Consider the following 12,852-nt stretch of genomic DNA (forward strand, 5'->3'; position numbering starts at 1 on the left):
TTGTTTTTCCCACCCAAATTTTTATCTATCAATGGATAAAAAAATACTAATCAATTGATCGGGAACTGGTAGGAAGTAATTTTGCCAATAGAAATCATTGGAATAAGTCCTACTGCATTTTGATGATTACGAAGAAATGAGGATCAATTCGATCAGAGTCGATGGTATCTATATTGGAGTTCCAATGGATTCGGTCTCATTTTAGAGTTGGAGGGGAAACGGAAAAAATAGAATGGCCATAAAGGCACTGAACGCAAACACTGATCCGCGTTGAATTAAAGGGATTTTTTTAAAAAAAAAAAAAAATAAGTTACCAAATTTATTGTTTATCAAATTTTTGTGAAAACTTGGAAGACTCATCAGACATTTAGGATTTATAAAGACGGGAGCAGTTAGAGGACAAATCCTGGTTTTAGTGGACTGCTGGCTAGTCTTGAGCCATGTTTTAATTGATCCTCAGCTCTACATTTATACGATTAGTAAATCTGCTATTATCAGAGGATTTTCCACAAATTAATAATTATAATAATTTAGAAAAAGGAGGAGGATATTCCACATTAAACACAAGTAATTTAAACGTTTATTGCAATTGTTGTGAAATATGGGGGGGGATACATTGATTTCATTACTGAAAGGCAGCTGTCATATAAAATCAATGACGCTAAGTTTGTTAGCAGCGGCATACGTCGGCCATATATTGCACTTAAAAACTAGTATTGATTAAATTTCATCTTTACTCTTATTTCGGTTGTTTCTTTTTTCTTTAAGATTTTTAATCAATATTATATTTAATATCAAAAAGGTATAATACTTGGCCAAAATTTGGTTTATTCTTTTATTTTTTTACAATATAATTGTTTGTAAATGTTCTGAAGATCTCCGGTAGTTCAGCGAAGAAAGCAAAAAAGTAATGGGAGTCTACTAAGACATTATATAAACAAAATAAAGAAAAAAAGAAGTCTCCCCCTTAAAACTACTACCATTTTTTCCCGTACTAATGAAAGTAACCTACACCGCACATTATAACCTTCCTAGTGGGGTGCGTCCGACTGACACCACTTGGATTAGGGATTTCACGAAAGTGGTTTACGTTTAAGCTTTTTTAAAAATATGTATTCCCTTCTATACTCAGTCTTCTTGTTTTCCAAGGTGAGTTATGTGAACGATCATTTCAGTTTTAGGGTTGAATGTGTTTAACGGAGGAAGAAAATTGATTAACCTGTATAATATGAACAATTTTTAAATGTATTAAAAATTCATATTACTTAAAGTTGTATTACATGCATTTACGTCAGAATTGCAAAATTATGACAAATTATTCGCATAAAAAGTTTTACAACAGTATGTGCAATCAGTTGAATTCGAGAAGAACGCAAAAGCAAGCTTTAACTTGTGAACGAAATTTTTAAAGTTATGATGAATAGTTACAAACAAAACATGTACCTCTAACGCGAACCTATTAACATTTTTTTTTTAGCGGTTTTAGTTGCTCAAACTTTACATAAAGTGTATGGTTAAAAGTAATAGTATTTTCTCTGTTTCTATTAGTGATTTTATCTGCTAGTATCACGTATTTTTATATATTTAAATTTGATTTAATTTTCTAGGAATAGAAACGAAGGATGATGAACAAGCGACTCTTTACGATATCAGTTTCGATGTTCCTATAATTAACGGCTTTCAGCTGCATACTGAAGAAAAAAGATGTTACCGTCTCACTAGACATGCTTTTATCAATTTGTCTCATGGACGTAGGAAACATCTGAGTTAGTAAAGTTTGGACTATATTTTGCTTTGGTTCAGTGTTATTACAATTGTCTTTCTAAACAAATATCTCATAAAATATGTATTGAAAGGGTCATCCAATTTATAGCGTTTAAAAAAAAAATAAACAAATTAATAATTGAAAAGCTGGTGGTTAATTGCTTTGACAGTTCATTATTTAAACAATTATTTGATAGTTTTTACTGATTTGTGATGTTTCTATTAATATTTATTGGTTAAAAATTTATATTTTTTACATAAAAGAGAGTAAAAACATTTTTTTGAACGCCTAAACTTATAAATTGCTCTCCTTAATGATTTTCTTTATTGTAAAAAATATATATATTTTTGTCTTTTATAGATGCTGGAAACAACACCTCCATACAAGAGAAGCGTAAAGGCGAGTTATTTTAATAAAACATTTTTCAAATCAAATTATAAATTTTATTTTACATATATTAAGTTCGTTACAATGGAAAACCAAAGAAATTAAATTAGGTAAAAGAATATATGTTGTATGTTTTTTGTTTACAGCTTTCGTTGCCAAAAGTATTAATAGCTGTGGCGCGAGATTTGAGGGTATTTTAAACATATTTTTAATTTTTTTTCTTTGCTTGCCTTTTATTTAATATTTGCTATTGGGAAATGGTGCATGTTTTTTTTTAATTGGTGTTTGTGCAAATATGTATTGTCAGAATAGTAACATGATTGACGCACATATTCTTTATGTTGCGTGACATTCTACAAATGGTCGAACGATATTATGGATGGACGGACGCTCGTACGTTTTGATTTGCTGTACTCATACGGGGGGGGGGAAGCCTCAAATTTATAAAGGCATCGATTTTGTTTCGACAAGCCTTTCAGCGGTGAGGAAATTGGTCGCACGCCTTGTTATTAGCGGATTGCCGTTTTAGAATCTTAAGAATGTCTATGAAAAAAAACATCTCGGAGTTCGTCGCAAAAATCGTTGGAGTTGATCAACGAATAACATTGCTGAAGAACAGTCGACGAAGCGCTATGACGTGCTCGAATTAGACATTTTGTCCTTATTTGCCAGATTTGGATCCTACACACTTTCTTTTCTCCTTTTCCCGAAGGTAAAGATGCGTTGAAAAGACGTCATTGTTTACACCGCAGCCGAGAACAGTGTGAATCGCTAAAGATTCTTATCCCGCTTATGCTATTTTAAACTTGTGACTACAAAGCCGCATCACAGAAGTGGAAGATATCTTGCGCCGTTGAGGATGACTAATTCATTTCATTTACTAGGACTTTTTTTCCTAGTAAAGAGTATTCAAAATAAAGCCAAAATGTTGTGGAAATTTTTTCTTACCATCTCGTTACAAGCCACAAACGTGTGCGCCAACGTATAACACAGGTGAGCGACGTCCATAATTCCATTCTTTAGTAGGTTGCTCAGATCTCACACATCTAGCTACTTTTACTTTCTAGTAAATTAACCACTTCTGTTGCTAATATTTCATAATTTTATTTTTCTAATGAATGTGTCATATTTGAAATAGAAAAGCAAATATTAATAGCAAATCCATTTCTTCTCTCTCTCTTTTGCAGATTTGAAAATAAGTGCTGAAAATTCAAGCTCTCCCAAAGGTAAGTTTTTATGTAATTATAGAAATTATGTTATACCATCTTTCCAACTGGCACTATACAATCGTAGATCGCGAAAAAATTTTTTGAAGTGTTAATGAAAACTTTTTCACGTGTGTTAACTCTTCCGTGTTTTATAATTATAGGTTCACTTTCACCGGTGCTGGTCTTTCAGAATTGTCATGAAATTGGTTTCTTTTTGGGAGTTTTTCAGCGTCCTTCCTTATTGGTTTGACAATTCATCAAGTTTAAAAATATTAAGTGGTTTTCCTAGCTGAAGTGATGTCATATTTTTTAGGTTGTCTTCGTCTTCGTATTAAATCTCTGGTCAAATTTGACCAATCAGTCAAATCATTCTACTTTCTTGCAGTTTGAAGCAATAAAGAAAATCTTTTCTCTTAACAAAACATAGTTAGGATACCTGTGATTTTATTACAGAATTTGGACGAACTGACATTCTATTGTAGAGTCCTGTTCATCTAGTTTGGTGATTAATTTGTTTATGCAAAAGTGAAGAGAAATTATTGCCACATTAGACTTTTTTTATTTTCTCTTTGCCGAGAATTAATTAAGGAACTAGGCCATATACGTGACTTAGTAGTTATAATGATGAAAATGTGCACTTCTTTTTTCATTGTAACTAGTTTTAAAGTGTATTATCTCTAAAATAACTTCTGCTCTCCTTACTCGCATCTTCTTTTACTGAAGGGCTTTCTTTGATGATAATGAAATCCTTAGTGTAACCAAGGCTTAAGTATTTTCTGCTCCAGCAGTGTGTATTAGTGGTTAGGCATATATATTTTATTATCAATTGCCTTTTTTTTTAATATTGCGAATTGCGATGGGTCTTAAACACTAACCCTGATTTTATTCATTTCGTTTCCCCTTAATCTGTTTTTTTCAGTTTTTTTTCAAAAAAAATTCATTTTTTTTTGTTTTTTCCAGTATCAGCATCATCTGTAAAAACTAGAGTATTTAGTAGTGATAAAATGGAGCCAAACCTAAGGCCGGATTATTCATCAGGTAAATAATTCTACAATTTAATTTCACAAAAATATTTTCTGCTTATAAATGTTAAATAAGTAAAAAGTGAATTTTTGTTTAGGTTCTAATAATGTAACGAAGTTTTTCTCAGCGTACAGAAGTCCTAGTTTTGTAAGTATTTTTTCTTTGAATGCCCCAACTTATTTGCCTCTTGCGTATGAGTGGGAAATTTTTAACATCAACATTAATTCGAGGGAAGTAATTGCCTCGAATGATTTGCTAAGTACGTAATACATTGTTCCAAAAAGTGCTGGGCTACCTCATGTAAAGAAATCACATGGTTCTGATTGCAGCTTCTCTTGGCAGTGACTATCTTCTTAGAGCTTCTTAGAGCATTTTGAACTTAAAAAAGTCAATGTGGCGTGGTCGGATGAATAAGATGGATGGTGCAATAAATTTCGATTTTATTTTCCTTGAATTTTGCAACTGTTGAATAGGATCAGGTGTTCGTTGAAAGTACTGTATCTGGTCAGGTATCCCAAAAAGTAAATTATCAATGACTGGACAAGACAGTGGGGGCCCACGGACAGGATGTCTAACTTCTTGAATAAGGCGATAGTCTCACTGAAAATAGTTCCTCGAGTCTCAAATTTATAACCCTGCAACGGCAAACTATCGCTCACCTTACGCTTCATGAAACTTCTCAGCTATTAAGGAAATGCAATTCTCATAAATCCCCTTCTTCTCCTGATCAACGTGCTTAGTCTGACATGGTTCGTTCGCCCAAATCTTATGTATGATAATTGGTTGCCTCTTTATCTTTCTTGGGAAATGCTACTTTTTTGACAGCTGTTGACTCTTCATAGTGGATATAGTATACTTCTACATGACTTATGCACTAACTTCACCTCTTCATATTAATTTAAAATTATTAAAAAAATATGTTTTATACAAATCAGGCGACTAATCTTGGTGGAGTTCATGGTGGTAATCAGAATCAAGAGACTCCTAACCGACAAAGTAGTGGTGGGAGTTTTCCAAATGCCAATTCAGAGTTCCAAGCAATGTGGAATCATCTGCAGGTAAAACAAAAAACAAAAATGAATGAAGTACATTATTGATAAGTATTTGTTTTGTAACGAAATTTCACTTCAATATTGGTCTAATGTCCGTCCAGTTTTATGTCTGGATCTGCTTAGAAGATTCTTTTGTTTCCAAATTAATATATAACATTTCTTTTCCTGTTCTTACTTTTCTTCCTCCGTTCCTTTATCTTTTTCTTTTTTTCTTTCTACTTTTTTTGTTTATCTAGCATCAGAAAGTCCCGTCGGAAAATGTTACTTTGCTGCAACCAAATACATCTCCTTCAACAAAACTTTCTTCCGCTGCAAATGAGGTTTGATATCGATTATTCCTTCTTTTTTTCTAATTAAAAATATAATTTAAAAAACAAAAAACTGATAACCATGTTGTTATCTATTGAATTTCCATTAATATTAAGTTGGTGTATATTTTGTGACAACGTTAGCAAACGAATGCTCTTCGAAAAATTCTAAAACTTCGAGATACTGTCAGCACCACCACCTCTCAGCCAGCTACTAACAACAATAGTAATGGTGCTCTGATACAGAAACAACAACTACAACAACAACAACAACAACAAGCACCATCAGCAGCATCTCAACAGCAACCTGTGCAACAACATCAACCTTTAAGAGCTGATCAGCCCAACGTGAGTTAGTCGACCTAAAATGGTTTCTGATGGTGTGCGCCTTTAGGTGTTGTTTGCCTTCTTATATGAATAATTTATTTTTTACCTCTAAATATTCTTTCCTTACCTATCATCCACTTTGCTTTAGCTTCTGCACAAGCATGGTTTTTATTTTATTTATTTATTTTTTTTTTTTGAGTGGTTCTCAATAAAAGAAGTACAGTCATTTGCGTAAACTTAAATGGTTTGATTTAAGTTTAAAACTTCGAAAGTTTTTTAAATTCATCAAATTTGTATATTAATAGGATTTAATGCACCGACACAGATTTTAGTGACACACTGTATAGTAGTTACATTGCATGCTTTCAAAACTACAGGTAATCCAAACTCAAAATCTTGCGGTTTTCTGCGAATCGATCTAGATTGAACTTCTCCATACATTATATATTGCCTGAATTAAATAACAAATTCGATATGCGATCTGATCAAATTTTAAGATAGCCGTGTTAATTATAATTATCATCTTAAAAACGAAAGTTTGTAGAAAACTGAAACTTTAAATAAATTTAATTTAATTTGAAAGTCCTACAAAAGAATATTTCGTAGATTTTTATCAAAATTAATTTATTTATTTTGTGTTGACTAGAGCCTTTTGCACTGTTATTAATTTGTTATTATGTAATTGGTAAAAGTCCGGTCCCCTTTCTCCTAGGGATTCTACAGTATGTTATTAAAAAAGTCCACAGTTGTTAGAGCCCTGATAAAAAGGTGCGGTAAAATTTTATTTGCATGGACCTGGTGTCCCTTAATGCAGTATTTTGTTCTATTTTTTACATGTACGATATGGAATGGTCATAGCGCGCTCAAGACGGAGAAGTTAGAATGTGGTTACACTAGCAACAATTCACTTCTATTTCGGGAACTAAGTAATATATAAAGGAAGTGAACCATCCTAGAACTTCATTTGTTAATCTCCATTTTCTAGATCCAAGTTCCATACAAAAAACCGGAAATTCGTAACCCTCTAAGCGGACTGCGTAAGAGGCTTCCATCCATGAGTTTTAAAATTCTGAAGTTTTCTTATAATTGTATCTAAAGCATAATCATGGTTTTTTTTCACTTTTATCAAATTCACTGATTTCTTTGCTCTAATTTGTACTTCTTCAATTTTAGACTAGTTGCACCTACAAAATTCTTATTTTTTAAGATTATTGACAAAGTAGTTTCCAATCAACAAAATTGATCCCTAATAATAATCTTCGTTTTTATTTCATCTTTTTTTCTTTCTTTTTTTTTTTAGCCTCACGATTACAGGTTTATCTGTGACTTCCATCCATTCAGCGACTTCGAGATTAATTTTCTTGCCAAATGCATGACCACCGAAAATGTTACTCGGCTTTCCGCAATAAATTAATAGCGGTTAATATCTTCTGCTAAGCTTGTTTTCTTAATAAAAGCAATTCACGCCTTTGAGATTTATATTAAATGAAAATTGTAAAAAGAACAAAGGATTTCGACATTCTCCGAGAAAAAAATTGGAGTTTAATTCGGCGAAAATTCCAATTTTGAAATAAATAGTATTACCGAAAGATTTTTAAACTTTTTTTTACGATTTTCTCGGATTTTGAAACTTTTTCTGAAAGAGAAGTTGTTTAGGGTATATTAGTAAAATTCCGTCGCAAGGAAGTGTTGATGCAGCTCTTCTTAGTTATTTGCTGATAACGAGTGGAACGTCTTAAGACCTAACTCATGCTCTACGCGAGTTCTGTATGGTTTTTTTTAAGTTGGTCAAGATGTCAGGACAAAATTTCTGTTCTTGTAGGAAGTCGTGGCAAATACTTGCAAAATGAGGTCTTGCCATTGTTTCGCAAAAAAAAAGAAAAAATTTGCAACCCGTGATCGTTCGACAATGGTATCAAAACTAGCCATTATATTCCTTTGGCAATCATCAGAGATAACCATAAATTCAATGACTGCAGCATCCTCTACTAATACATAGTATATCGCCACCAAAACCAAGATTAGCATACTCAAAATAGAACCTTTCAATTCGGAAGAACCTTTACACCATTAATTTTCGATTATTTATCTATCCTAATGTTAGCTGAAGATGAATGTCCCTACTGTTTACATCGCACTCTGAGAAAGTCTGTAAGTGTCTAGACTTTTATTGTGCTCTGGGGCAGTTGTCGCCCACGGGAGCTTTGTTACCCTAGTTCCCTTTCTTGCTTAACCTTTTCTTCTCCTTAAAATCAATATAATTTGCGTTCACAAAAAAAAGAAGTAAAACACAGACATAGTTGGACTTAAACCTATGAGTAAGTAAGACTTTAAAAAGGCATCTTTTTTGTCAAATTACTTTAAAGGCTTAATTGGTTAGGTAGACAGAATGCCAGGATTGTGCGCCTCATACTTTTGGCCGGATTGTGGATATTTTTTATTTTATTTTTTAAATCTTATTCCTTCCCTACTTAACTTTTTTAACAATATTCAGTGCATGATATTAGTTTGGAATAATGGAGCATTTGCTGCAACAGTAGTTTAGTAGTTCGACTGCTTGGATTTTAAAATAAGGTTTACCGAATAAGGTTATCAGTTTCGAGGCTTCGTTTTAGAGCTTATTCTGGTTGCTACAAATGATTAATCAGTGCTAAAATATCTTTGCTACCTGACACATACTTGTTAATAAATTTACTTTACTGCCAAATAAAAAAACAAATTTATTTTTGTGCAGACATTAGGCAGATCCCCTTCGCAAAATCAACAACAGAGTTGCTACCATTCCCATAGTTGTTGCGCAGCTCTAATCAACTATTGCCAAAGAACAGGTATTTGTTCAATATCTATTGATTGATGTTTGCGTTTACTTTTCATCATTTAATGCAGGAATGTACTGGAAAAAAAAAGTCTAGTTGATTAATTTTCTCTAACAATTGTAGCCTTAGAATATCAACAGTTTTAATTACGAGATTAATAGCTGAGTAGAGCGTTTGCCTTTAACAAAAACTACACGAAGCGTAGTTACATTAACAAAGTATCAGTTTTGGACACTCATTCTTACGTGATGAAGTTTACTGGAAAAGTTTTTAAGAAAACAACCAGGATTTACAAAAACTGCAATTGATTTCAAGGTGGCCCAGTGGCAGAAATTAGTAGGATGAAGCTTATGAACACTGTCTACTCCAAATTCTAACGAAAATTATAAGATTGCTGATGAACGGCACTGTTTAGAAGTAGGTCTCGTTATGCATGCAGAAACGTGTTGAGCGGTAAGATCTCAGACAGCTGCTCTAAAGTTTTTAAAGTTTTTGATCAAGAGAAAGATATCCCAATGTAAAAGCTTGGAATTAAGTTGTGACAAATTCTTTTCATATATGAAACCGAGCTTGCCTTGTTGGTATCGCCTGCAGTTATTAATTGTCGTTCTTGTTGTGTAGGAAATCAATGTCAAAATTGTAAAACGTTGACTTTCATGCAATTCCCTCATTTTCAGGTCCTTCGTTAGTTCTTTTTTCATTTATAAAAATTCCTTTTCTTTTAAAAGCGCCTTAACTTACTAAATTTTTTAAATTATCTCACTACTGAACAGTTTTTTAGTAAAATGTTCACTGTTTTAATGAAATATTTTTAATAGGTTGCTCTTATCCACTATATGGCTATGAAACTAACAATGCAACCAAGGAGGTTTCAGCTGTTATATGTTTTCCGGATGGGATCCAGGTTAGAGGGCAACCAGCTAAAGATAAACTGACCGTAAGTGCTAAAAGATAAATGTTTCTTTACTATTCATCTTATCAATCTTGAAAGGCAGGAAACACCTCTCAGATAATAACTGCGACTGTGACGGTAGGAGATTTCAAACTTCCTTCTCCTAATGCCCCCAGAGAGGATACTTCTTGTTTCAATTCTAGTAACTTCCTCGCCTCTCTAGGAAAGGCACAGGAAGGGTGAAAAGCCAGCAGTTCGGGATAACCATTCCTAGTACCCAAAAACCTTTCCCCTCCAAAAAAGAATTAGCCTTAATAATAATAAATAAAATAAAGATTAAGCTTAACATCTAGTGAACTGCTAGGGAAGTTCACTTATTGAAAGGGCTACCTTGGTGGAATATTAGAATATCCAAATGCGATATCAGAAAAAATGCAAATTAAGGAGCTTGAAGATGTAACCTGCATTGGAAACTGTTTGCCTCAAGTACCCCTTGCTATCTTTCGGCACACTGGTTCCCCAGCATCTTGAATTCAGTTGAGCTACTGTTTAATTGTGATTTTCTTAAACCAAGTAGTCGCACTCAACTTTCTCTGCATGCCTAATGTGTGTTGGGTGAGTGTTGAGTAGAGTAAGTATTGAGTGAGTAATAAGTTAGTTAGATAATCGCAAAGGCGCCAAGATAAGTGACTAATCCACTTTAGGCTAGAATGACAATTCTCTTGGAGAAGATTGATCTTCTATGTTTGTCCGTTGAGGAAGAAAACGACATTTGCATTGGCTGGACGATGTTCTTAAAGGATTTCAGACCTGAAGAATAAATGTATATCGGAGATGCCAGGGTAGATGGTTTAAAACGAAGTCCAGGTCCTTTTAAGAATGTTTAGGACAATAAAAGAAGTTGTTAATAACAATATCAGGGTCTTAATTATCCTCATGTACGAGGATATTTTTTTATTTACATCTTTATTTTTTTTTTATTTTTAGGCAGCTGAAAATGCAGCTTGTTTAACTTTGAAACGTCTGACAGAAGGAAAACAATTCGGCGGGAGACCATTCGTAAAGTTTGGAGGAGGTGGAACACCAAACCTAATAGCTGGCCAACAACAATCGCAACAGTTTCACCCACAACAGACGATAGCCAGGTAAGCAGTTGAAGAAAGTGTTACATTTAAAAAAAAAAAAAAAAAAAGTTGGGTGTTTTTCAGCTTTTATACTTTTTCGTGTATTTTTTTGACGATCTATTTTGCAACTGTTAAAATTTAGTTATAATTATGTGTTAATCTGGTTTTATTTGTGCGAACTTTCCAGGCTGGCAAACCAAATGACGGATCTACCATCGCCTCCTCATCAGTGGTGTCAACAGCAGAATAGAAGAGGTAATTTACTTGGTCATTATGTGCTGCTTTTATGGGAAGTGTGGGGGTCGACTAAATGCGTTCCACCTCACTACGCATCCAGGCTTTACAGTCAAAAATACTACGAAAACTACTTAACGCTCCATTCTATATTTTTTCCCTAATGATCTCAAAATCCCTTTCGTTAAAGACCTTGCTAAAACTCGTTACTTAAAATTTCATTCCTGTACCGCAGCTCATCCTAAACCTTTCATAGAACACCTATCTTCTTCCAACATACCTGGTAATCCTCCAAGGAGATTGAAGAGAAGCTGGCCCCGCGGTCTACTCTCATCGTAAGAGCAGTATAGTATAATCACTTTAATGGAGTGACACTACTGGGTGCCTTCTCCGATCATATTCCTGTTACTGTTCGATTTGCTTGTTGCAACAGTTGTTGCAGTTGTGAATTCCAATAAAAGATTTTTAAAAAAATCATTTTCAAGTTGGTATGAGATCAATAATATCGATTATAATGATTTATTTGCTTAATTTAAGATGTGCATCCTAAGTTAGATTATTGTCCTAAGTCATTTATATTTACACAGACTCTGATTCATTACTTTTTCATTTTCTAGAAAATTGGAGGCTTCAAGATGTGAGTAACATTTCTTATATTTATCATGTGGCTTTTATTTATTTTATTTTTTTCTATTATTAAAAGCGATTTTTTTTTTTTATTATGTTTACAGAACACACCACACCGTCCGTCACCGTCCTTTTCGGCTAACAGTTTTGTTCCATTACAAGCACAAGTTCCACGTCATCAGCAAGCTAATAAATCAACTAGTGATAATAAAGCTGCTGTTGGTGAACAACATCTACAAGAGGTCGTTAGTAAACTGGGCACAACCAATGCTGGAGGCATCATTGTTGTAGATAAATCCAGTGTTACTACATCATTGCAAAATGAAAATGTATGTTCATTTGGTGAATAATTTATTCATCCTCTTCTTCTTTAACTTTCTCCAATCCAATCACCCGAGTAACTACTGTAATCGTGTTGATTTTCTATTATGAACTTTCACCGGAATGACCTTTCTTTGTTTACACAAATGGCAATGGTAAGGACTCGTTACCATAACTCTAAGGAGTCTTAGTTATCAAATTTTAAATTTAGATTAGGTGCTAACAAGGTGGATGGTGAATTTACGACAAAATCATCCACTATAGTAGGTGGTGTAAAGTACCACATTACTGAATCATTTTTTTTTTTTCTTCTTTATACACTTCTTACACCACAAGCCAGGGAGAAGGGCCAGATGGGTTTTGTTTCACTCTGCCGATCCCTGCTAACTGCATTGTAGATGGATCGGTTAAGGAAGTGGGCTGACGTGGGGGAAAAGGTATTGGAGAGGTGATTACTAGGAGATAAGGCTATCATCTACATGAGTGAAGCTAGCCCTAAATTTAGTTGAAGTTTTTTGGTGCTACGAAATTTATTGGTTACTGTCGTCGTGTCTACACACTGATGATACTCCTTATACAGTAAACTTATCTGCGTTTGCTTTTGAAGCAGCCCACACTCAGAGCGAGAAGTCCACTAGCTTCATCCCTTAAACCCAATGCACACATTTAGTTCCACAACTTTTATTAGAAACTTTTCTGTGTAAATTTAATTAAGGTTAGTTTTGAGGAATGGGTGGTTATACCTAAATCTGTCCTTTTAATGGAATG

General features: G+C 33.7%; 1 protein-coding gene across 5 annotated transcripts in view; it reads left to right on the forward strand.

Annotated features, from left to right (window-relative positions):
• Window positions 1–12,852, forward strand: part of pcm (5'-3' exoribonuclease pacman) — a 30,963-nt gene that overhangs the window by 17,065 nt on the left and 1,046 nt on the right. The window contains exons 24-38 of one of the 5 annotated variants that reach the window (XM_074117702.1): window positions 1,608–1,766; window positions 2,126–2,164; window positions 2,299–2,343; window positions 3,340–3,378; window positions 4,321–4,398; window positions 4,481–4,530; window positions 5,319–5,441; window positions 5,672–5,755; window positions 5,888–6,091; window positions 8,805–8,898; window positions 9,705–9,823; window positions 10,766–10,923; window positions 11,090–11,157; window positions 11,724–11,773; window positions 11,868–12,092. In XM_074117702.1, the coding sequence (XP_073973803.1) occupies window positions 1,608–1,766; window positions 2,126–2,164; window positions 2,299–2,343; window positions 3,340–3,378; window positions 4,321–4,398; window positions 4,481–4,530; window positions 5,319–5,441; window positions 5,672–5,755; window positions 5,888–6,091; window positions 8,805–8,898; window positions 9,705–9,823; window positions 10,766–10,923; window positions 11,090–11,157; window positions 11,724–11,773; window positions 11,868–12,092 (1,535 nt within the window). The remainder of the gene's footprint in view (window positions 1–1,607; window positions 1,767–2,125; window positions 2,165–2,298; window positions 2,344–3,339; window positions 3,379–4,320; window positions 4,399–4,480; window positions 4,531–5,318; window positions 5,442–5,671; window positions 5,756–5,887; window positions 6,092–8,804; window positions 8,899–9,704; window positions 9,824–10,765; window positions 10,924–11,089; window positions 11,158–11,723; window positions 11,774–11,867; window positions 12,093–12,852) is intronic. The other 4 variants (XM_074117703.1, XM_074117706.1, XM_074117705.1 and 1 more) reach the window with 4 other exon arrangements.

Source organism: Rhodnius prolixus, unplaced genomic scaffold (assembly GCF_049639745.1).
Source record: "Rhodnius prolixus isolate KJV_2025 unplaced genomic scaffold, Rpr scaffold_2, whole genome shotgun sequence".
NCBI lineage: Eukaryota > Metazoa > Arthropoda > Insecta > Hemiptera > Reduviidae > Rhodnius > Rhodnius prolixus.